At 34.7% G+C, this 25,812-nt stretch overlaps 2 protein-coding genes across 25 annotated transcripts in view; both read left to right on the top strand.

Moving 5' to 3' along the window:
- The window catches only part of LOC141507890 (nebulin-like), a 266,955-nt gene that overhangs the window by 59,823 nt on the left and 181,320 nt on the right, over positions 1-25,812 (top strand). For 23 of the 24 annotated variants that reach the window (XM_074215980.1, XM_074215989.1, XM_074215988.1 and 20 more), the window contains exon 1: positions 24,382-24,565. The exons of the other annotated variant lie outside the window; for it this stretch is intronic. In XM_074215980.1, coding sequence (XP_074072081.1) covers positions 24,470-24,565 — 96 coding nt within the window. In that variant the 5' untranslated portion in view covers positions 24,382-24,469. Of the gene's footprint in view, positions 1-24,381; positions 24,566-25,812 lie in introns of those variants that run through there. 24 annotated transcript variants of the gene reach the window in all.
- Positions 1,233-22,521, top strand: LOC141507894 (nebulin-like). The gene is made up of 18 exons (XM_074216008.1): positions 1,233-1,356; positions 6,789-6,893; positions 7,421-7,528; positions 9,638-9,754; positions 13,339-13,440; positions 13,545-13,652; positions 13,732-13,836; positions 14,282-14,380; positions 15,630-15,734; positions 16,603-16,710; positions 16,805-16,918; positions 18,641-18,742; positions 18,835-18,942; positions 19,030-19,134; positions 19,750-19,848; positions 21,641-21,745; positions 22,217-22,324; positions 22,407-22,521. The coding sequence occupies exons 2-18, from the start codon at positions 6,870-6,872 to the stop codon at positions 22,428-22,430; spliced, it is 1,641 nt and encodes a 546-aa protein (XP_074072109.1). The 5' UTR covers positions 1,233-1,356; positions 6,789-6,869; the 3' UTR covers positions 22,431-22,521.

Genomic DNA, 25,812 nt, shown 5'->3' on the forward strand with positions numbered 1-25,812 from the left:
ATCAATCTTCTCTTGCCCCATTCCAGAAGTATTTGAGAATTAAGCTACACTAAATTTGCAAAATGTATCTTATTTCTTAAATGCCTATTAATAGCACAATGTAGACTTCTACAATTATTGGGCTTGGATTCCAAGACAATTTCTTTATTCATAGCATGTGCTATGTAGACTGTAAAATTGGGAATCCTGTTCCAGAAGTTTTGTCCCCTGAATGTTCTTCTGTAAATCCCTTTAACCCTGCTTGTCACATTGTCCTTATTCTGCTTTGAATGACTCTTTCCTAGTCCTTGAGAGCCATTAGTTATTTTATTCTAGAACTAGAGAGAATCTCAAACAAGATTACTTTAAATCATTGAGATATCTAGATCCTAATCTCCAATAAATTAATTTTTATCAGATTGTCAGACTTCTTATCACCACTTTTTCAATTGATCTAGAGTTATTTCATATCTTCCCTTTCCAGTCCCCCCCCCAGCCCTAATTCATTTTAATAGAAACTATTAAATGAAACACCAAAATAGCTTATGTCCAGAGCTAAGAAATAGCTGACAGGGCTTAAAGAAATTAGATAGTGAGCTTCAAGTAAGCTAAGTATGAAAGTCTGTCTTTGATGGTTTATTCCTTCCTTCTTTCTTTCCCTTTCTCCTCCTTTCCTTCCTTCCTTCCTTCCTTCCTTCCTTCCTTCCTTCCTTCCTTCCTTCCTTCCTCTCTCTCTCTCTCTCTCTCTCTCTCTCTCTCTCTCTCTCTCTCTCTCTCTCTTTCTTCTTTCCTTTTTTGTTTCTTTCTCTTTTTCTTTTTTTCTCTCACTCTCATTCTCTTCTTTCTTTCTCCCTTTTCTCACTCTCTCTTTCCTTTAATTCTTCCTCATTTCCTTCATTGCTCTCTTTTCATGAATTTTTATGAAGGTGTTATAGGAATTGTAAAGTAGACATCACAAGGACAGAGGGCCATTGGCTTGTAGATGAAAGCAGAACCTTTTCAAATTGAGATCATTTGATCTCAATTTTGGAATCCCAAAACATATAGAAGTGCATGTGTATTTTTCTTTCCTTCAAATAAAGCTACAATTGTGTTTTTTAATCTCATCAAACACAGATTTAGGGATTCTATTCATCAAGGTGACAAACTGAATGGGATAAAAGTACAAAACTTTTTAAAACCCTATTCACATGAGCATGGTAATAGTCCAGAGAATATTCTCTGGCTCATTAACACTAAATTGTTCTCATTTGTGTCTTTTTATGACATCAGATTGTCTACAAAAAAGGACAGGCAGAACGAAATTCTCAGTTTACTCCATTGGCAGATCCTCCAGACATAGAATTTGCCAAGAAAGTGAACAATCAGCTAAGTAAGGTAAGCACTAAATGTCGGTGCATGGGTTTCAGTGAAAACTTTATGAGATCTAGAAGTATGACAGCATTGTATCTTCTGGAGAAATCTGGGGCCCTGATTGGAATCTTTTTCTTCCCTTTCCCAAATTGTTTGCATTGCTTACCTAAACAAATAAGCCATGTGGTAAAGTGAAAGAGCTCTGAACACTAAAAGCAAAAAACCTTGGCTTCCAATCCTACTTCTATTTCTTTTTCCCCATGTGATCTTGGTCAAGTCTTATAACCTCCCTGGGTTTCAGGTTCCTCATCTATAAAATGAAAAGGTTAGGATTAGAGGATCTTTGGGGTCCCCACCAGCTTCAGAGCTATGATTCTATACCCATAGGTGCAAAAGCTTTTTAAGAGACCCTGGAACAATTTTAACACAATAGCAGAAGGGATGCATAAATCTGTAGAGTGATAACAAAGCCTCATAGCTCTAATTCTGCTCCTTCCCCATGACTGTTGGTTCTGTTTCTTTCTACCTCTATGACCTTGGATTAGTCCCTTAACTTCTCTGCATTTGTACTAAGGCAGCCTCTTCCTAGGGTACTTCTCATGAGCACTTCAGTTCATTCCATGTGGTGTTGATGCTCTGCCAGGTTGGCGTTCTGCTTGAATCTGGGCAAAAACTTCTAGATGTCTCTGTCAGTTTAGTGTTCTTTGGGAAAGCATTTCTTAGGGGGAAAAGGAAATAGTGTCATATAATAGGAAAAGTATAGTTCTAGAGGCTTGGACTAGATGACCTCTAAGGTTTCTTCCAACTCTCAGTCTTCATCTTGTGAGTTTTCCTTAATCACTTATCCTTTGGTAACTAATGAAGGTACTGTAACCAACAGAAGCAAAATGGCACTGATTTTGAAAAGGCAAGTGACAAAACATGTGCATTCCTATGACTCAATATGCTACATTTATGTAACAGGCTGTTTTAAAAGAAATGTTTGTTGACTTGAACAATCTCCCACCAGGAGAGATGGACCACTGCTCTGTAACCATTAGATTTATGAAATTGCCATGGGATGTCAAGAAGTTACTTAGAAGTTGCCCAGCATCCCAGAACTAGCATGAATCAGAAAATAAACAACTTAGATTTACCAGACACAGAGGCTAGCTCTTAGTCCATTATGCCACATTTCCTCTTGGATGGGATTATATTGATATTTGAATATTTCTCTTCCCAAGAGAAAGGTTTAATAAACTAGTTAGATGATGAATTTAAAAGCTTATGATTAACGGTCAGCACTTCAGAAGCAGAGTTGGAATGTTTGATATTTGGGGGAAGATGCATAACCACAAAGTCTCTTGCTCTCCCCATTCTAATATATTTCAGTGAAAAGAGGAACACCCAAATGTATGTGGTTTCTAGTTCTCAGTTCAAAGACTGGCTAGGCTGAGAGAAAATTTAAAAACAATTAAAAATGCCATGGGCTATGTCTCAAATAGATGGCAATGGATTCCATGACCTTTGAAGGCACTGGCAAACAAGCCTTCTCTGTCTATATTTAGGGTGCTAAACTAGTTCTGTGGTATGTAGGGTTTGAGATGGAATGTACAAAGACAGATGTTAGGCTTGTGCTAAGGTTCTATTTTAAATAGAGTACACAACAGGCAGCCTCTTCCTAGGGTCCTTCTCATGAGTACTTTACCTCATTCCATGTGGTGATGATGCTCTTCCAGGTTGACATTCTAGTTGAATCTGAGGAAAACTTCTAGATTTTTCTGTCACTTTAGTGTTCTTTGGGAAACATTTCTTAGGGGCAAAAGGAGTGTTTTATAGTAGGAAAGGAATAATTCTTTGGGCGGGGAGGACTTGGGTTCAGATCTCATTGCTGATCCCTTTTAGTTCTCAGTCTGCAACTATACACAGAGGATAGAGAGAAAATCATGGACAATATAAATTATATAGTTTCATTTATTTAGTCTTTGCAATTCCAGATTGTCCTGACTATAGATATAGGCTGTTTTAGATGCAGGCTCTAATAAGTACAGTAAAACCTCACTAATATGTCCATCAGCTATTTAAAATTTGAGAGAATTATTATCTATTAAAAAGGGATCACTGTGAACAATGACAATATATATGCATTGTAAGAGGAAATTACTTGAGTAGATGCTCAAAAGCAATGAGGAGTCCTAATTTGCACACAATTTCATTTCTTTTATCCATTCTTTTAAGCAGGTCCTCTAAAATTCTCAGTGTTGGCTGCCTATTCTGGGACCAGTTTGGGAGATGCTTAATACAATAAAAATACACTACAGCAAAGATAATGTTAATTTATTGTTTTCTAAGTCAATGTGCAGCCTGCAGAGATTCATTTCTATTTGAATTTGACAAAGTTGCTCTAAGGGCCATGCAGTCTTTCACCTCCTTAGAGACTGTATTGCCCCATATAGAAGAAATGAAAGAGAATTTCTTTAAAAGAATTCTGCAATTCAGCCTTGTCATAAATGCAGACTTAATACTTTAGTCTGAGTGAGTGGGTTCCTATAGGGCTCAGAACTTTGTAAGCATGCAGATGTCAGTAAATACAGAAGGTGGCTCTGGAAGAGAATGGTCAGCTCTCCTATAGCAATTGACAGAGATTTTATTATCAATTCTGCGTTTTGTTATCAGTTCTCCATCAGTTCTACAGATTTACATATCACCTATGCTGTCCATTAAAAAAGAAAGACAACCAAACCCAAACATATCATGTAGAACAACATATTAACATATTAATGGTAAAAGTTTTAGATCCTGAATTCCCCAAAACATTAAAGTGACTAAGTCTTGAGATATTCAATAATTTTAAGCAGAAAATCAAAACTAGCAAAGGAAAAGAACTATGTAAAAAAGTGAAATGTTCAGGGGAAGTTCTTCAGGAAAAGGGGAAAGGGATGTATATGATTGTGGGGATGCTAATAGTAACAAACGAACCAATGAGAGAGGGTTAGAACTTTTAAGAAATGATGAGTCTATGAGACTCCTCCCCTTTTCTTTGAGGTCCTCTCAGTCACCTCCCTTTGATTTAGGATGAAGTACAATAGAAAGAGTGCTAACTAGGTGGGCTGGGCTGGGGAGAGGTAGCAAAAGAGAGAATCATAAGCCACTATAGCTTTGGCCAAAGAACTCAGTTGCTTTGGGTTTCAATTTTCCTTATCTGTAAAATGAGCGATTTGGACAAGATAACCTCTATGAAAATCCTCTTAGAATCTTTCTAATTCTATATCTCTAGTCCTAATAATTCTTTAGGGTAAAGGATTTCCTGTGAGGAGACTCTCCACTGATACAGATCGGTAAATCCTTGAGAATTGCCTAAGGACACTGAGAACTAAGTAGATTGTCTTCAGTCACACAGTTTACATGTTTTAGAGGCAAAACCTGGACCCAATATTCCTAACTAAAGCTAAACCTTTACACACACACACACACACACACACACACACACGCACATGCATGCACACATAAAGTATTATTAATTTGATTCTGTGCAGACACATTCTATAGAACAGATATAACAATAAAGAAAGGTAACATGATGGGGTGGAGATTTGAAGCCTGAAATTCTTAGGTCCAAGTCACATCTTTGACACATACTGGCTTAGGTGTAGAAAAGACACCAACCTGTACTGGTAAGGAGAGTTTCATTGTTGGAAGTGCCCTCTACTAATGAATTCACAGGATTAGTCTCAGTCCTCATTCGTATTCCTATTCTTATGCTGATCTCTATCAGACACATACATGTAACATCAGCTAGACATTCAAGGTTATAAGGATGTGAAAATTAACCATGTTGCTCTCAGTGACATATTGCCATACTTTCTGTCTCTCTGTATTTGTCTCTACTTAATTCCTGGGTCACACACAAGAAAGAGTAAGTATAAAGAGAGATGTCTTCTGGGGCCCAGAGTAAAAGGCATTTTAGAGAAGTCTCATGAAATGGTAGAGTTAGGCAATGAGCTGATGAAACTTTGAGTACCCCTTTTTAAATGTAGAATTAAATATAGATGCTTTGATTGACAGAAAAGATATGGTTGAATCAGGATTAGTATTAGGCATGTTCTGGGCAATGACAATATAAATTGGGACTCCTTACACCCAATCATGGGGAGGTAGCTTTTGCATAATGAAACCCTGAGGGATCTGAATGTTTGAATATTTTGCTACTCACAGGAAAAAGAGAAATAGGAACAAGATAGAAATCAATTAACTAATAGGCAGTATCATTGCCTCCCACTTGGCAACTGCAATAAGACCATAAGTGCGCACAGAGGAAGTTTAAAAAAATCCCACGTATTCACTTTGAAGAAAAGATCTATTTGAATATCATTGATTCATATATGTATATAAACACATGTGTATGTGTACACGTTAACTACTTGCAGCACATTCAAATGTTAATTTAATTTGCTTCTAAACTTCCTAAGGGAAAGATGGGCCAATAAACTGAGGCTATATTTCCCGGACTTCTCTGGGCAAAGAAAGAGGATTGAAGGAAGCTTTTCACACATAAAAGTTGTCATCTCCTTTTCAAGCTTTCTTTGCTTCATCACCTTTTTTTTTTTATAGATTTGGCAGGCATAAGGCCTCTTTAATATGTGTTAGCTACCTGGGGTGAGGCATAATGTTAGACCACTGGAGAAGTTTGCAGCAATTTCCTTTATTGCTACAGACATTATTTAGTTTGCTATTAGTTAAAAGGGCAGTGAGATCTGTCTTCCCCTTTCCTCTCAGAAGTAAAAATGGTAGACATTATGTTTACACAAACACCTTCAGATTCACAGATTATCTTAGTGTTGTGCCAGCGTTGTTGATGTTTTTTTGTTTTGTTTTGTTTTTGAGGAGGAGGGCACATTTGGAAGAGATCAGAGTATCTTTGAATGTGTTTAAGATAGCTGTGGGTGACCTACATTAAAAACCAACTTTTGGTCTGGGGCACCCAGGACTATCCCAGAGATAAGGAGGAGGGGCTGAGATGATCTTTAAGGTTCCTTCCAGAGATAATAGTAGAGACTAAAATAGTCCTTAGACATTAGACGTTGCCTAGCCCAGATCTCTCCTGGAAAACTTAAGTGAAAAGGAGACCTGGACTGGTTATTCTATCTTCTGTTGTTATGTAGACCCTCTCTCCTATCACCACTAGTCACATTAGAGTTGCTTAAGATCTATGATAGGAGTACATTCATCAGCATGTAAACTGAATTTTTTATAGACAGTTATTTTTCCCCAAATACATGTAAAAATAATTTTTTTAATTTGGGGTTCCAAATTCTATTGCTCTCTTCCTTCCCTCCCCCCTCCTGAGACACAATCAAGTAAAATATTTCCATATTAGTCATTTTTAATTTATTTAAATTTTTATTTGTTACATTTCATATTTCTTTGCTTACTTTCTTTTTCTTTTCTTTTCTTTTTTTATTTCTCTTTTAACTTAGAACAAATATCGGGAAGATTATGACAAAAAAATCAAAGGCAAGTGGAGTGAGACTCCTTGCTTTGAAATTGCAAATGCAAGAATGAATAGTGAAAACATAAGCTTGGTAAGTAGGATGATGATGACCCAGTGGCTTTGGTTTGAAGTTTCCTTTTTCCTAGCTGTATTAATCATATACAGAAAGGGTTAAAAGTCTTTTAGACCAACTCCTTCACCTCTTTCCCTAAGATGAATGACTTAAAGATATTAAAAGAGATAGCATAAACTCCCTTAGAAGCCACTATCAACATGAACCTACTGGGGAATGATTTCTTTCAACCTCATCTAAATTGCTATTGCTTGAATTCCCATTCCTGTAAGAACTACCATAAATCTTAAGTATGTTCTCATGATTCTAGGTCTTTTTTCATCAGTGGGATAATTCTTCCCATAGTCTCTTATTTTTTATCATTGACAAAAAAATTTATTTCAATGGCATCAATATCAATCTGACCAATATGAGCTGGGGAGAAGGTGTTACCTTGGAATAACTTGTCTGTGTTCCTTTGAATCATCATATCTGCCATTACACCTAATGCCACAGCATGACTTGCTTCCCATACCAATCCAATAATATTGTTTAATATCTTACAGAGAAAATACCAGGAAGATTTTGAGAACCTCAAAGACCAAATTTACTTCATGCAAACAGAAACTCCAGAATATAAAGTTAATAAACAAGCTGGAATTGCTGCCAGCAAGGTATGTGTCATTGGTACTCCATTACTTGTCATTTTTTGGTCATATTTTTCTGTGCCACTTCTGACCTTGAATGCAGAAAACTAACAATTCCAGAAGGGTGAACTGGGGGTACAATGGATAAAGTGATGAACTGGAATCAAGAAGATCTGAATTCAAATATCATCTCAGATACTTACTAGCTGTGACCCTGGGCAAATCACTTAAACATATTTACCTCAGTTTCCTCATCTGGAAAATGAACTAGAGAAGGAGATGAAAAACCACTCCAGTTTTCTTGCCAAGAGTACCCCATCTGGGATCACAAAGAGTCATGCATGACTGAAAACAAATAAACAATAAATAACAATTAATTCCAGTGGACATGGTGTCAGGAAATGCCACAGTTTTTGATCACTTTTACTTTAGGACCATCTATTAAAAGGTCTAAATAACACTGTGCAGTGAGCTCTGATCAATACCAAAAATTTATGTGAGGATTTTTAGGTCTGGAAATTCCAGGAATAGGTAGATAGATTTATAACATTTTGATGCCTGGTTTCAGGGATATGCTGGAGTCAACTCCTACATCTCTTGAGAACTGATGTTTAAATTTTCACTATGTGCATTTATACCTCCAAAACTGATTAATGCCAAAGATCAGGCTTGATTTATTGTTTTGATGATTGTGTAGACGTAGAGTGATGGAAAAAAATGTTAGTAATGCAGATTCATCTACCTTACCTTGAGTCAGGTGTTAAGCCATCTGGTTTCCTCTTTTTTTAAAGATCTAATTTTTAAACTATAACACCCTGAAATGGTTTCATAGGTAGTATGGACAGCACTACAGATTTGCAGGATAAAATCTAACAGGTATGTCTTCAATCAAGGAACAGTGTCCTATGATTTCTCAAGATGGACTTGAGGGGTCCAAGTCTTTCTTAGGTATATAACTCTCCATTGTACCAGAACTTCAACTCCTTTAAGTTTGCAAATATTTCTATTGCTTCCTGAGGTCTTTAGTCATTAGTAAATTGCCATATAGTTCTGGAACTGCCACTATTCTAAGGCTGCCCTCTGGCTTGAATGATGCTTCTGAGAATCATATAAAAGGAACTGGACTGTGAATGACAAGTATATTCATTGTGGGCGCACTCCTTTGCTTCTCCAATATTAGGCCCTAAAGAGAAAAAAAGGAATACTGGATAAAGGTATACTATGGATATCAGGTCAATAGGATTTATCATTTGCTAATTAATAATAAACAATATATAATTATAATATTTAATAATTAATAATAAATCACTGAACTTAAAGCTAGGGATACAAATACTATCAAAAAAGAAAGATAGTCCTTGACCTCAAAGAGGTTCGGAAGACATTAATAAAAAAGAACTGAAAAGCAAGGCAGATTTAGAGGGCCAGAGGCATAGCTGATAGACATGAAGGATAATTGACCAGGACCTTTCCTCCAAATGAAAGGTCTGGGGAACATCATCAATGGCACAAAGGTAACACGAGATGAGGGATGTTCCAGGGTGAGAAGGCATAGGGAATAAGGAAACTTCTAGGGCAAGAAGGCATCTGAGGCATTGTAGTTTAACTATCACCACCTCAAGTCTCCTTAAACACCCTAACTTATCCAAACTCATTCTTGGATGGTCACTGCTGTACTACTGTCCTTTTTACAATTAAGAAGTGGAGGAGAAGATGCTATAAGGATTCTTTCCACATCCTTACAAAAGATGTTGACAGTTTGGCAAATGGGTATCAATATCTTAGTTACAGGTTTATAGTATCCTAGATCTAAAGTTGCTCAGTGAGTATTTAGTTAAAGTAGTTGAGACATAGAAAAGTTAAATGACTTACTAGAATCACATGAATTTTAAGCCACAGAGGCAGGATTTGAACCCGGGTCCTCTGATTCCAAAGAAAAATACTCTTTTTTTATAGTAAGAAGAGGTATGGGGTATACAACCTTTGTGTAAGATTATTAATATTTTATATTTATGGAGTGCCAAGCAGATCCTTTGTTCAGAGAGCAATTAATTAATGGAACTATGTGCCAACAGTATAACAGAGATCTTGGAACGTAAAACTGACAGACACTCTTATTTCCTTTCACTCCTACAGGTAAAATACAAAGAAGACTATGAAAAGAATAAAGCTACTGCTGATTATAATGTGCTTCCTGCTACAGAGAATCCACTACTTAGACAGCTGAAGACTGCAGGAAATGTCCTAAGTGATGTAAGTTTGACTCATCCATAAGTATTTTTAAATCTTTGCTGAAAAATAATAATAATGGTGGTAAAAGTAGCAAACATTCATGTAGCTCTTTAAGGTTTGCAAAGAACTTGACATATTATTTTATTTGAACTTTTCAATAAACTTGCAAGTCAGGAATTAATTATAGGTATTATCCCCATTTTTACAGATGAAATAATTGAGGTTCAGAGAGGTCAAATGACAAATAAATAGCATCAAAAGAAAGTTTCAAGTTCTAGTTCTCCTGCCTCTCAGTACAACAAAAATCTCTTCATCAATTTTCCTAAAATACCTTACATTTATAGCTATTCCTTCAAGCAATATGGATTTCTTAAAGTATTTCTTAATCTTTTAATAGAAGCTAGTCAATTGAATATAAAGGAACTTAGCTGTAGACCAGTAGAGCTTGGGCCCAGGGTGTAGGTATCTTTCTGCTCTCTTGCTAGGAGGAATGGAATTATGATTATGGATGGCTGGGGGTGGGAAGGGAGAGAGAAATGACTAAGCCCTTTCAGATGCTTACTTTTTCCCTCCTCAGATCTAAAGCCATAAGTTTAGGAATGAATGAAATTTGCTATCTGATAGACACCACCTCTGGTTCTAGCCAATCAACAAGCTTTTTAAAAGTCTCTATTTTGTGCCAATCACTGTGCTAAGTGCTTGGGAAACAAAGACAAAAATTAAGTAGTCTTTTGCCCTCAAGGAATGTACATTATAATAGTCAGGACGTCCAAACAACACTGGAAGAAATTAAAATTGTAGCCTCCTTAGTTCAAAATTCCAGAAAGAACTCTCTAACTCTTTAACTGCAAAATAAACAGATTTTATATATATATGTATATATATATATATATATGTGTGTGTGTGTGTGTGTCTGTGTGTGTGTGTATATATATATGTATACATATATATGTAGAGAGAGATCTAGCTATAGCTAACTCTCTCTCTCTCTCTCTCTCTCTATATATATATATATATATATGAGTTGAATCAAAAGAAGCATGTTTTTCTAAAGCTGCCATTTCAAAAGGCTTTCATTAAGCCATTTTATAATTAGGGATTAGTCTTGGGACTATCATCTAGGAATGTAGTACAAAAGAAGACTCCCTTAGACTTCATGGAAATTTTTAATTTTTTAAAAAATAATTTTATGGAGACATAAGCCATTGGGTTTTTAAATTTTTGAGCTTGAGGAAGGGAAAGAATCCTGCCATTCAAAACTGGTCTACACTAGAACAACAGGGATCATTTCTCCATTTGGGGGGACATTCCAGTTGGAAGCATTCCAACTTCCCCCTCCCCAGTTAGCAGCAAGTTATTTTGAGAATTGAGAACTAGATGATCTCTAATGTTGCTGACAACTTTAAATCAACCAGGTAATATGAATTTATTAGATATTTACTATGTAGTAGGCATTTTTAAGCAACAGGGATACAAAGAAAGTTCCTGTCCTCAAGGAGCTTACTGTATATGGCAAGGTCTTGCTTGCAGACAGGTAATAGAATATCATGTAAAATATGATTAGATCATAGAGGAAGTATATAAAATATAAAATATAAAGAAATTGAAAAGTTAGGAAGGGATCAGATTTTGAAGAAATTTAAATGCCTAAAATAGAACTTTATATATGATTATGGAGATAATGGGGAATAATCAAATTTATTGAGAGGGAGGAGCTTATGTGGCATATCAACACTTCTAGAAAATACTTTTGACAGTTGAGTTGAAGATAGATTAGACTGAGGACATACTAGAGGTAAGGAGACAATTAGAAAGTTGTTATTTTTATTATTGCTATTGCTGTTGGTGGTGGTTGAAGAGGACCAATGATATCAAGATATTGTATTAGACAAGGTGAGAAGAGGAGGGAACACTAAGAGACATGTGAATACTATGAAATCTATTTAATTTACTTAACTTATATGAATAGCTAGTGCATCAGATAAGATTTTATTATATCTATGTCAAATTTTTTTCTAAAGAGTTCATTGTGGATAAGGGCTATGCACACATACATATATGTGTGTTTGTCTACATATGTATATAGGTATATGTATGGGTAGATGTATATATGCATGCATATATATATATATATATATATATATGGATCTGCACATATGCAACTATATACACATGTATATGCTTATACACACAAATATATATATGGCCAGAGAATACCCTAAGCCTAGTCAGAAAATGTTTTCCCACTTACAGGAGGGTTAGGCAAGAGAATTCAAGGATTGCAATAAACCTTTTGGAAAAGCAGCTCTAAGTACATGTCATTATTAATGGTGATAGATTCTTAGTATTACCTTCCTAAATAAAGTCTGTTACATTGTTATTTGAGAGATATAAAAGTATTGCTCAACAATCTCATTTTACTTTCACTGGTCAGGATATCTTCACTTAGAAGACCAAGTCTGAAACAAATTTTATACCTAATAGCATTTTGGGGGGGGAGTTTTTGCAAGGCAATGTGGTTAAGTGATTTGCCCAAGGTCACATAGCTTAGTAATTATTAAATATCTGAGGTCGAATTTGAACTCAGGTACTCCTGACTCCAGGCTGGTGCTTTATCCACTGTGCCACCTAGCTGCCCCCATCAGCATTAAAAAAAATGTTTTTTAAGAATATAAACACAAACCATCAATTAACAAATTTGAAATCAGTTGTAAATTGATATCAGTAAAACCAGTGACTGTTTATGTTATTGTTATGGCTAAAGATAACCTAAGATTAATGTTTCAGAGAGAATTAGTAACAGGTTCAATACATTTTCCCATTTAGGCTACCTTTATTATACTAGTGGATATAGGAAAGTATGTTCTAAGCCTAGATGATTGGTATGAATGAAAAGCTAGAGAAATTTCAGTCTGTCTATGAAATGTAAGATAAGCTTCATTTTAAGCAGTAAAGGTTGAAATTCTCATTTCAATAATTAGCCTTGAAAATATAAGTATAAATAAAAACACACTTCCTATATTTGTTACTTGTTATTCCCTGCTGGATTTTTAGAACTTTATCACTAAGACGATCACTTTGAATATTTTCTGAGATTTTTTTTTTCCATTGGGGACAAAGAGAAAATAGAATATATCCCTTTCTTGTTAGATTGGTAACATTTGCAATTGCTGCTCTTATGAGTGCTTGCCTTCTTGTGAATATTTATTTAGAATCACTGCTATTCACCACATTTCTGTTGTTGTATGTCTGCAAGTATGGAAAGAACCTGAGTCTGTGAAGGGAAAGTCAGTCTTGAAAATGGCTCATATACACAATAACCTTTAACCATGTGAGTCTTGAATCTAACGTGGAAAACTGTTTTTTAAGATCTTTTTCTTTCCAAAGATTATTTTTTGATGGAGTTAGAAACATAGATTTAATGTGCATTGTTAATGGCACAACGGCTTATGATTCATAACACCCCAACTTTTGATTATAGGTTTTCAAGATAGTAGATGGAGACCTTTTTTATTTTTAAAGTGTTTGAAAAATAAGAGCTATTATAATCAATGTGTAGGAGTGACAGAAATCTATTTTATCTGCTTTTCTTTTTCCTCTGACAGAAATTATACAAGGAAAACTATGAAAAGACAAAGGCAAAGAGCATGAATTATTGTGAGACTCCGAAATTTCAGCTTGATACAATTCTGCACAACTTCAGTGATGTAAGTAAATCCCACCAGTGTCAGTCCTTTGGTGTCATTCAGAGACTTATTTCACATATGTACATATATATGTATAAATGAATGAAATGTGATTTTTCTTCCAGACTAAATATAAAGATTCATATGTAAAGAATATTTTAGGACACTATGTAGGCAGCTTCGAGGACCCATACCATTCACACTGCATGAAAGTTGCGGCTCAAAGCAGTGACGTAAGTTCATGTTTCTCAGTGACATGATTTTCAGATGCTATAGCCAGAAGTAGCCCTCATGTGTGCTTTCTTCTTGTAGAAAAATTACAAAGCAGAATACGAAGAAGACAGAGGAAAATGCTACTTCCCTCAGACCATAACTCAAGAATATGAAGCAATCAAGAAACTAGACCAATGTAAAGATGTAAGTCTGCAAATATGAACTCTGGAGAATTTATGTCTGGGGCTAGTGTCCAAAGATTAGTGATATTCCAGGTTCTTTTTAATGGCATCTAGTGGTCAAGTTGTAGTTGACAATGTTATTGTTTCCCTTAGAGTAGCATAAATGAGAGGCAGGAAATTTACTTTTAAGATAACCATCATATTTCCACTCAAACAGATCCATAGAAATATACTCCTTGGTAGTTCTAGGTCAATTAATAGTTTTTTTTCTTTTCTTTTCTTTTCTTATTTTGGTCTTAGATAAAGAGAACCTCAGGAGTCATAGATTGGTTTTTATAGACATTTGAATGTTCCTAAGAAGTTGAAATCTAGTTAGCAATCAAAAACTTGATTGACCAAAAGTTTGGAGACTGTTCTTTTTGCATTTTGTGTTTTCTGCAATGCATTGAAACCATTTTTTCTTCTAGCACACTTACAAAGTACATCCTGATAAGACAAAATTCACTCCAATTCCTGATTCTCCTGTCCAATTGCAAGCTCAACTCAATACCAAGCAGCTGAGTGATGTAAGTATCTTGAAATGTTAGAAAAATCCAACCCCTTACAACCATTATTTTCAGATAACAATATGTAAAATCCAACAATTTATATATTTCTAAAAATACTAATATTTGGCTATATTTAGATTTCCTATTATAAAAATAGTTTGTCATTATGTCCATTTTTTTACATTCAAATATTGATAAGGTATTAAGATGAAAAACTCAATTAGTTAGTGAAGAGACATTACAGTGTTTTGTGCCAGCTCTCATGTCAGAGGAATTTGCTTGGAATTCTTGTTCTGAGATTTGTATGTTTAAACTTGGACAAGTTGTTCAAACTCCCTTAACCTCAGTTTTCTGATCTGTAAAGTGGAGGGATTAAACATGTAAGGTCCCTCCTATCTATAAATCATTAACCCTATCAGAAGGGGAAATGATGAAGCCTAATGGCAAAGAAATATGGACTAGATAACTGATCAGGTTCTTTCTCATTCTGACACTCTTTAATTGGATAAAAATTGAGGCTTCAGTTCACTGATTCTTTGCCTCTCTATTAAAAAGAAAATATGAACCTATTAAGGATAACTTTATTATAAGTACTTTTCATAAATGTATAAACTAATGCAGAACACAAAGAATTTGGTTTCATGAGAGATATGAGGTTTTAAATTAAAATGACAAATTGTAAAATAGCAAAAAGAATGTAGTTTAAAACATGTTAATGAGCCAAATCATGAATATTGATAAAGTAGAAAAACCTACCCAGACTTTTCAGAACAATCATCATCATAATAATAGTACCTCACATTGCCTAACACTTTATAGCTTTCTGAACACATTCACTTGCATCATCTCGCTTGATTATGTATTGACCTATTATGCCCATTGACTCCAGACTCAATGGGCCTCTTATAATATGCATGGTGTTCCCTCAAATTTTAGTGTACTTTTAAGTTTTAATAACTTACCTTTCTCCACAGTTATTAAAACTTAAAACTGTACCAAGACTTCTGGAGCATTCTCTGTAGAATTGGAAAAAAGTGAAATGTTTTCTTGCTTTCTCTAGTGCTTTACTGTAATTATGACTATGGTGTTGGTCTGTGATATTGATTTTACAATTATATTGCACCTACTCTAGGCTCTGGATCTTTCTTTTGATCTGACATTTCACTGAATGCCAGAAAACTCGTGGTGTTCATTGTAGTCATCCATTATTGTTAGAGAACAGACTTCTTTCTGTGCTAAGAGGGTATTTACTGTCCTTGTTTTTCAGCTGAATTATAAAGCAAAACACGAAAGTGAGAAGTTCAAGTGCAGCATCCCTCCAGATGCCCCAACCTTCATTCAACATAAAGTCAATGCTTATAACCTCAGTGATGTAAGTGTTACACAAAGAACACCATAGGATGGGATGGGTGAGAGTCTGTGATGTTTTATATTTGTATCACTTTGCTGATTAAATGCTTCTAAAAATATGAAAAATTACCATAGGAGATTACACAATGATATTTCTCAGATTTGGTGCCTATGAACTGGGATATCTTTTCTGTTTCCACTATTATGTTCTCAGTCAGTATAATTGAATTTCCATAATAAGATGTGTGAATTCCCCTAAGACAGAGATTGGATTTTATTTGCAAAATTGCATGCTGATTTTCTCTAAAACACAAATCCATCTTTTTAAAATAGAAATGCTCATCTCTTGAGAAGTAGCATGACATAGAGGTTAAAGAACTAGCTAGCCTCAAAATCAGAAAGACCCTTGTTCAAATTCTGCCTCTGACACACACTGATTGTGTGATCTTGGGCTATTTACTCAACCTCTGAGTGAAACCTTGGGGCTCTGGGGTATGAATTCACCATAACCAGTATGACACAGGGCAGCTAGGTGGTGCAGTAGATAGAGTGCCAGGTTTAGAATCTGAATGTAAACTCTCACTAGCTGTGTGACTCTAGGCAAGTGTCTTAATCCTGTTTGCCTCAGTTTCCTCATCTATAAAATAAATTGGAGAAGGAAATGGCAAACCATTCCTGTATCTTTGCCAAGAAAACCCAAAATGGGGTCTCAAAGAATCTGACATGACTGAAAAAACTGAACAATAACAATAGCATTACACAAACCCACCACTTGGCTCCCTAGTTTTCTTCATGCCACATCACTCTATAAATATTCTTTTTACCCTTTGACAGAGAAATAAATATCATAAGAGCTTTTATAATTCTTCTATGTATGACTTCTTCTCTAGAATGTTTACAAGAAGGACTGGGAGAAGAGCAAAGCCAAGAAATTTGAAATTAAGGTGGATGCTATTCCTCTCCTGGCAGCTAAGGCCAATAGCAAGAATGCAAGTGATGTGAGTATTTATTACTTGGGAACTGGGGGAGGGATAAAGCTGACATATGTGTGCTGAGTGGAGACTTTTACCTGTGCCTTCTCTCTTTGTATAGGTACTCTACAAGAAAGACTATGAAAAGAGCAGAGGAAAGATGATTGGAGCCTTAAGTGTTGAGGATGACCCGAAGATTCTGCACTCTTTGAAGGTGGCCAAAAACCAGAGTGAGGTAAGTGCTTTTAGAAAGCTCTCATGTTTCCTATTTTGTCCATCTTCCTAAATAGCATGCCCAGTTTGATGGAGCATTTAATATATCAGGTTTAAGATGGCATGTCTAGTGTAAGGGACTTTGAAGGATAGAAGCATCATATTTCTTGATGCTTATATGTACTCATATTAGGGTTTATTGGAAATGACTGAATTTTCCTAAATGTTTTATTCCTACATACTAGAAGATTCTTTTAATGATGCTAAAATGTTATCTTCTATGTAAGGACTCAGTAAAAAAGTCATGATTTTTAACACTTTTCTAAAATATTTGACTCTTTTAAAGAGACCTTTAAATGATATTCTAAAAATAAAATTCAATAAAATTTAAGAATGCAATATACTTATTAAGGACTTAAAATGTATTAGCACTTTGTTAATAGAAAAAGCTATTTGCAGAGAAATTATTTTTTGCCATTTACAAGAACCTATTTTTTCATTTTATTAGGGACAGGGATGGGGGATAGACCTGTAATTTATTTGTTAGAAATAGCTCAGCCAGTGATGCTGGTAAGGTTGGTACCTTGTTAGCTTACACAGCCAATGTGTAACAGAAATGGGCTTTCCTGGCTTTGTGACCACTATACATTATGGTATACAGCCACCCCCTTATTTTGCAACACTATATAATTTTCAAAATAGTGTTCATATCATTTTTTAGGGGTTTTTTTTGCAAGGCAAACAGGGTTAAGTGGCTTGCCCAAGGCCACACAGCTAGGTAATTAGTAAGTGTCTGAGACTGGATTTGAACCCAGGTACTCCTGACTCCAGGGCCAGTGCTTTATCCACTGTGCCACCTAGCCACCCTGTTCATATCATTTTAATGTACATTTATAAGTTTTTAAGTTGAGTGAGTTCAAAAAGATGATAAAGAAATATATAATGTCATGGACCACAGTTGTAAACTAGAACAAAGCAATAGAGTTTTTGTGCCAGGGTTCCAAAACTTAAACCATGCTGATAGGACTTTGCATTGTTTTAGCAGAATGAAGCAACTAAGTTCAGTTCATAATTGGTTAGAATAATGAATGAAAACAGAAAGCTAATAAATGGTACTTCCTCCTTGTTCCATCTCCTAAAGCCTCTGCAGTTGTTTTCAAGTGTTCAGGCATCTATTTTCCAACTTTATATCTCAAAGTCTGAGGTCTCCTTCCAAACAGAATTTGTCTTAAAGAGCTGATTAGAGTGAATCTTTCATGTAACTTATCCTAGACACCTTCCTTATAGTAAAAACATGAAAAGCCCTCATAATTAATGACATTAATAAATGGTGAAATTCATTTAAGAGTTAACATGAATGACACTGCAATCCCAGAGTTTAATAGCACTTATCTAACTCTAAGTCCTTGGCCAGGTTCTCTTCACTATCTCTGTTAATGGTAAATAAATGATGATTTTATTTTTAAATTTGGAAACAGGAATGATACAAGTCAAATGTAGATTAGCTAGTAGCAGCTGCCTGCTTTAATATCAGAAACAGTCATGGGACTTTTTTGAAAATCATCTCTAATTTATTATTTATGATAATGACAGTATTATGAGTTTTCAAAGTTTTTTTCTGCTGTTTTGCAAAGGAATGTTAAAAAACAAAAAGACAAGATATGTTTTAAAAATGCTTCCTTAAAATACTACTGAAATGAAATCTTTTTGCAATAACTGATATCTTTTCCCCTTATTCTGGCAGAGATTATACAAAGAAAACTATGAAAAGACAAAGGCAAAGAGCATGAATTACTGTGAAACCCCCAAGTTTCAGCTTGACACCCTTCTGAAAAATTTCAGTGAGGTTAGAATACCTGAAATTATTCATTTGGTTTGATTTGCTGCCTACTGTTTGACAATCAATTGAATTTGAATTAAATGTGTTTTGTCTTCCAGAATAAATATAAAGATTCCTATGTAAAGAATATTTTGGGGCATTACTTAGGCACCTTCGAGGACCCTTATCATTCCCATTGCATGAAAGTTGCTGCTCAAAACAGTGATGTAAGTTCACAGTTAATTATTCAAACTCCACCATGGTGTTGTCAAAATGACAAAGGTAAACTATTTGTGTGTTCTTTTTCCTCTTAGAAAAATTACAAAGCAGATTATGAAGAAGATAGAGGTAAATGCTACTTCCCTCAGACAATAACACAAGAATATGAAGCAATCAAGAAACTAGACCAGTGTAAAGATGTAAGTTGGCTGCATTAAGAAAAAAATTTCACTTATTTGATAGTGTTTGGGAGGTGACTATGACATCTAGTGGTCAGAATGAGCTTAGTTTAAAGGAGGAGATGGGGCAAGAAAAGGCAAGATTGAATATTCCAGTGTTAGGAATAGACCATCAAAAGTAGTATTCACTGTTTTAAAAAAAAGTTTAACTTTTAAAGACAAACTTCTTGATTTTCATTGCTTAATATATGTGTGTATTATATATATATATATATATGTATATATATATATATATATGTAATACATGAAGACAGAAATCATAGATTTAGAGCTGAGAAGGCTCTTGCAGGCTATCTAGCCTAGGTGCCTCACTTTACAAATTAAGAAACTGAAGGCCAGAAAGGTTGTGACTTGCCCAAGATAACGCAGAATATATAAGACTAAGGTAGGATTGAACCCATATTTTCTAGATTTAAGGTTTTTTTTTTTTTACAACAGAGATAGATTAAATTTCTCTGCAATTGAGTATGTTAGTGACTAAATTAACTCTATTCACTATTGAATCTTTTCTATGTTTTAGTATGAGTATAAGTGATTTACTTCTACCCTTAAATATTTCATTTTCTCCCCCCCTAGCACACTTACAAAGTTCATCCTGATAAAACAAAGTTCACAGCTGTCACCGACTCTCCTGTCCAGTTGCAAGCCCAGATTAATACCAAACAACTAAGTGATGTAAGTATTTTTGAGTATCATGGTACAAAGAGAACACAAAAAGATTTTGTGAATGTAAATGATCAGTAAATTTATAGATGAATTTTAGTTTGTAGGCTAGCTTACTGCCTATATAATATTGGACTCTATAGATTATGGTCTCTATTTTTTGTGATTTTTAAAATTTGTCAGTTTGGTCAGGCACAGAGAGTTTTCTAAATATAAACTAAGATTGTGAGTAATATAGGATTTTACTTAATAAGTACATTATTTATTCTATAAATTATTTTCTCTTAGTAAATTCTCTTAGTATATTTAGATACATCAAGTGAGATTATCAAGGAAATTTCCATGTACACTGTCAGTATAGGTTTTTATTCACAAACTCAGAGGAGGAAGAAATCTAGTATTTTTAACTTTTGCATGTAGACAGAATCTTGTTAATTGGGAAAATCATTTACTAGATGGTGCAGAACACAATACTTCTAAAAGTTCAATATAACTTCAAAAGTCATGAATTATAATAGAAATAACTATATTGCCAATAGTATCTAATATACTTATTATTAGACTTTGATGTATCATAAAAATTGGTTACACTATTGTAGCTCAAGTGAAAGTATCAAGAACTTGATAGCATGCCATGTAACATGTAGCCATTTTTCCATTTACTCCAAAGCATATCTTTTCCAAAGTGTTACAGCTCCTTCTATTATTATCCTGAGGCTCTGACAGCACAGTTCAAAGGGGGAGAGGGGGAGAAACAGACTTTGAATTCAATAATTGATATTTTGTCCTAAAAAGATTAAATATATTAACATAGCTGAATTTGGACTGTCCTAAAGACATAATTTTTGACATTTTTTTGTCTTGTACTACTCTTTGATTATTTCTATGCATGTATAGATGCTTCAGAATGAAACTTAAGATTTACATATTAAATCAGTCAGTTGATTAACATTTATTAAACTCTTTTTTTGTGCCAGGCACTGCTTAGGTAGATTAGTAAAGATATTACAAAAAAAAATCACCTTTTTCATTAGCATTAGAGGTAATCCCAATTCATGGATCAGGGAAACACTCCAACTTTAAATGCTAAATATTGTACATCTGGTTTAGCTTTCTCTTTGTTTTCTCTTTAAATTATTTTTCTTTTAAAATGATTTGTTGGTGTCCAATTACTTTCCAGTGACTTCTATTTCCACTCTCTCCAAAAAAGTAAGGCAAAGTAGGACAAATCAGCATTGTGACAATATCTGGAAACATGTATCTCATCCCTATTCTACTGAAAGGCAGAGGGAAGCTTAATTCCATATATATGACTGCTCACTCTCCCTAGTCATGGTTCTGAAGTATTTCAGTGCTGTTTTCCCCTTATATTTTTGGTCATTATGTAAGTTGTCCTCTTGGTTCTATTACATTGCCTAGTATCAATTCATGCAAATCCTTCCACATTACTCTGAATTCTTTTTATTCATCATTTTAAAGGACAATTCATTCACAATTCATTCAACTATTTCCTGATTGATTTTTCCCTTCAATTCCTCATCCAGATCCTCTTGGATCTGCTTCATATGTGTTTAATATCTTTAAGCTGTTACCCACTTCAGAAAGTGTATCCCTAAATGGTTGTCCCCAAATAGGTATTTCATGTATGTTACTTAGTTGATCCCCCCCTTCAAGTTTAGGAATAGCTGTACTTCAATGATGTCATTTTAGATAGCAAAACGTTCTGTCAAAATGGTTACTTGAATAAAGATGGCCTTGTGGGGAGTGCCTTATCTGTGCTGACTATTTATCTTTTGTTTTTCAGTTGAATTACAAAGCAAAACATGAAAGTGAGAAGTTTAAATGCAATGTACCTGCAGATGCTCCAGCCTTCATTCAGCACAAGGTTAATGCCTACAACCTGAGTGATGTAAGTATAAAAAACCCTGCTTCTCTACATTCATTGGATTTCCTGCTAGTGCCTACAAGAACAATTATTTTAGCTAATACAAAATTAAAAAGAAGAATAACAAAGATTTATACTGAAAATATAACATCAAGGTTATAATCAAAGGAAATTAGATTCAGAAAATGAGGTGGACCATCCATAAAGCAAGATGACAATAGATAACCTATATCTTCAATTGGTATCACTATGTCAAGAAAACTGGAGGAGAGCTCCCACTACTTTGAGCCTTTTGAAAGTTTGTGAAGCTTTGAGTAAGAGTGACAGGAGGTGGAAACTGATTATAAGATAAGATTTGTGGCAATTGGACTGTTTAGGAGTAGAATGGATTTTGAAATAAATTTAAAACCTAATAAATTTGCTTTTGGCTTTTAACAGATAGATTAATGTTGAATATGGCATTTATGATTCTTGTCTGTGTGTTTCCTTCCTCAGAATATTTATAAGCATGACTGGGAGAAGAGCAAAGCTAAGAAATTTGAAATTAAGGTGGATGCTATTCCCCTTCTGGCAGCCAAAGCTAATAGCAAGAATGCCAGTGATGTAAGTAGGACTGGGGACCAGGGGTAGAGGAAGTGGGTAGAGTCTTTGAGTAAAGGCTAACCTAAATGATATCCCCATGCAGGTGCTCTACAAAAAAAGACTATGAAAAGAGCAAGGGAAAAATGATTGGAGCCCTGAGCATTCAGGATGATCCAAAGATCTTGCACTCTTTGAAGACAGCCAAAAATCAGAGTGATGTAAGTATCTTTCAAAGAATCTTGTTTTGGTATTTTCTTTGTTTGAACACTTAACATGTATTTGTAGTCCATTGTAAACCTTCAGTGCTTACTAAATGTTAATTTAGTTTTTTATTTTTTTAATAATTTTCTTGTTTATTGAATTGAATAGAATTTTTGTAAAGGTTCAATTAAAAACACAGGATCAAGGTGGCAAGTCAATTATGAAGAATTGAAACGAAGTTTAATTAGTTTCCCTGATGTGTGTTTCTGCTTTTTAATATAAAAAAATTCTGAGATATGCTTACTGTGCATTTTTTTTTTTTTTGGCAAGGCAATGGGGTTAAGTGGCTTGCTCAAGGCCACACAGCTAGGTAATTATTAAGTGTCTGAGACCGGACTTGAATCCAGGTACTCCTGACTCCAAGGCCAGTGCTTTATCCACTATGCCACCTGGCTGCCCCTACTGTACATTTTATAATGAGAAATGACCATATGAGTGGTTATCTAGATCTTATTAATGTATGGGTTTGTCCATGTAAGATAGCATGTTGTGGAATATATACATGTATGTTATATACATATAAATTCCATGTAAACATGTGAATTATCTAAATAAATAGTTTATGGCTCCCATAAATAGATATCTCTGAAATCTGACCTATCTTTCTCCAAGAAAGATTCTGAGAGCAGGAGAAGGATCGTGGATGGGATTTTAATTCATTCTTCACCTATTTCCAGAGGGATATCAGGACTGAATTATCTCTATCTTATTTCTTAAATATGGTAGTCTTAGAGGTATGCTGCTGCTATAGAAGGAAAACCATGCCCCTAATTATTATTAAGAAAGAGTAACATTTGCACTCAACAGTTTAGCCCCTTCCCACCAAAGACTGGTTTCCAAAAAACCCATTAGAATAGTGAGTAAATGCACATATTCAAGAAAATAAAAAAAACAGAAATCAGAAAAGTTATATGGATTAGAATATATCAAAGAATGAATGAGCTTTTTAATCTTGGAGATCTCAGTTTAAAAGAGGTTTAATCTTACCTAAGGTGACCATTCTAGTAGTCTCTAGGGAGCTAAGTTGGAAATCAGGGATATTGTGGGCCTGAGAAGGATGGAATATAGAGTTCATAGATAGGAGAATTGAACCTATGACCTCTCCTTCATTAGAGTACCACCTGCTAATCATGTTAACTTTTCAAGGTCTATGAAACTGCCCTTCCTGAGCCTCATAATCAGGATCCACTATTTAGAGCCTAGTGAATCATGAGGCCAGGTCTTGAAATACTTCCAATCTGACCATGTTAGAATGGTCATTTTCTATAGGAAAGACTATAGAGTTCTCAGTGAATTGTTGAGATGGCAAACAATCTTGTTTTCTCAATTTAAAACCCAAAATTTTAACATGCTGTATAAGGAAAGCTAAGAGTCCATCATTCAATTCCCAAAGCAGCTATTTTTTTTAAAAAAGTTAAAGTCCAGGGAAAAAACAACTTTTTTGTTCTGCTACAATTTTCCATGAATCAAAAAAAATACTGCAATAAAGATGAAATTTCTTAAGAAACATCTAGGAAATCTTTCCTAATGGTTGCCTTTCAGGATTGGTCTACTTTTTCAGATTTCACACAGCACTTTGTTTCGCAACTTTCTAATGGATTTAAACAGTGTCCCTATGAGATACTGTTGGATTTCAGAGTCTGTGGTGTATGTAGGAAAAACAATCAAGGAAGATATATCTATTTCAATGTCTAGATTCACTTCTGAAACTTGAATTTCTTCTTAATTAGAAATGTTTGTCCTTTTGTAGCATCTCTTGAATGGTTACTGCAATGAATGATCACTCCCTTTTCTTTCACAGCGGGAATATCCGCAAAGATTATGAAAAAGGAAAGACTATCTACACAGCACCTTTGGACATGCTCCAAGTCACTCAAGCAAAGAAAACTCAGGCGCTAGTCAGTGATGTTGACTATAGGGAACATCCTACATAGTTACAGCTACCCCCCTGATAGCATCAATGTGGACTTGGCAAAGAAGGCTAATGCCCTACAAAGTGATGTAATTAAAAATTTTTCCTTCTCCCCCTTCTCCCTTTCAATTCTCCCCATGACTGACTTTTTCCTAGGTAAACTAACAATGAGTTGAATTAACTATGATAGCAAAAAAAAATTCTCACATACTTGAAGTGGTGGAAAATGTAAATGTCAGGGTTCATGAGGTCTTCTTTTCCCTAACAAAAAGTTAGTCATGATATTCTATGTCCGAAGAAGAAAACTCACATTGTCTAGGGAATTCTGAGATGAATGATGCATTCTATTTTCTTGCATGTAGAAGATGTGCACGTTGGCCAGCTGGTTTCCCTTCCCTACGTACTAATCATGTAATGCGAGAAATTCTAGTTTTATGACCTAGGCAACTTGGATGCATTCTTTTCTAAAAAAGGATATTAAAGTTTGTGCTGCAAAAAATTAATACTTTACAGGAACAATTTCAACAAGACTTTACAATTAAAACTTGGTTTCTTTTCTATATCTATTAATTTAATAAATATGATATTTAAAATATAAATGTGCCATATATACTTATGTCTGCATAGACAGACAAGTAGATGATGGATAGATAGGTGGATGGATAATTAGATCATAAAAGTAATGAGAATGCTAGGTCTTATCTACCTATGGGAAAATAATATGCAAGAAACAAGTCTTGCTCGTCAATTCATTAGCATTTATCATACCAACTCAAAATCTTATACTTTATTTCCCATAATTTTTTTTTGCTTTTTGCAAGGCAAATGGGGTTAAGTGGCTTGCCCAAGGCCACACAGCTAGGTAATTATTAAGTGTCTGAGACCGGATTTGAAACTAGGTACTCCTGACTCCAGGGCCGGTACTTTATCCACTATGCCACCTAGCCGCCCCTATAAATTCCCAAGTACAATAATTTTTTTAAACATTTCAAGGACTAATGCTGACATATTCCTGCCAGCACCATCACTTTTAAAGTCCTGAATGGATTAACACTTAATATAAATAATTCTGTCAAGTCTCAGAAAGTCAGCTAAATACAAATGTTTCTTTATTCCATTGGAGACCTTCAGTTCTAATGATTATCAAATCATAATCTTTTTAATTGTAAAATTATTTGAAGGCAAAAAAAGCCTCATAGTTCAGTTAATTTCATCTAATATCTGAAACATATATATTATGTAATCGTGAAAGTCTTACTTATAATTTCAGCTTTAATGGTCTTAAAATAAGACCCTTTTTTTAGTGAAGAAGAATTTATATTTAATAAAAGGCAGC

Source organism: Macrotis lagotis, chromosome 1 (genome assembly GCF_037893015.1).
Source record: "Macrotis lagotis isolate mMagLag1 chromosome 1, bilby.v1.9.chrom.fasta, whole genome shotgun sequence".
Classification (NCBI taxonomy): Eukaryota; Metazoa; Chordata; class Mammalia; order Peramelemorphia; family Peramelidae; genus Macrotis; species Macrotis lagotis.

Bases quoted from the DNA above. Each gene is read 5' to 3' on its own strand.
- LOC141507894 (XM_074216008.1), top strand. From the start codon at position 6,870: ATGAATAGTGAAAACATAAGCTTG. The intron at 6,894-7,420 runs GTAAGTAGGATG...AATATCTTACAG, and splicing joins ATAGTGAAAACATAAGCTTG to AGAAAATACCAGGAAGATTT. The intron at 14,381-15,629 runs GTAAGTATCTTG...CTTGTTTTTCAG, and splicing joins ATACCAAGCAGCTGAGTGAT to CTGAATTATAAAGCAAAACA.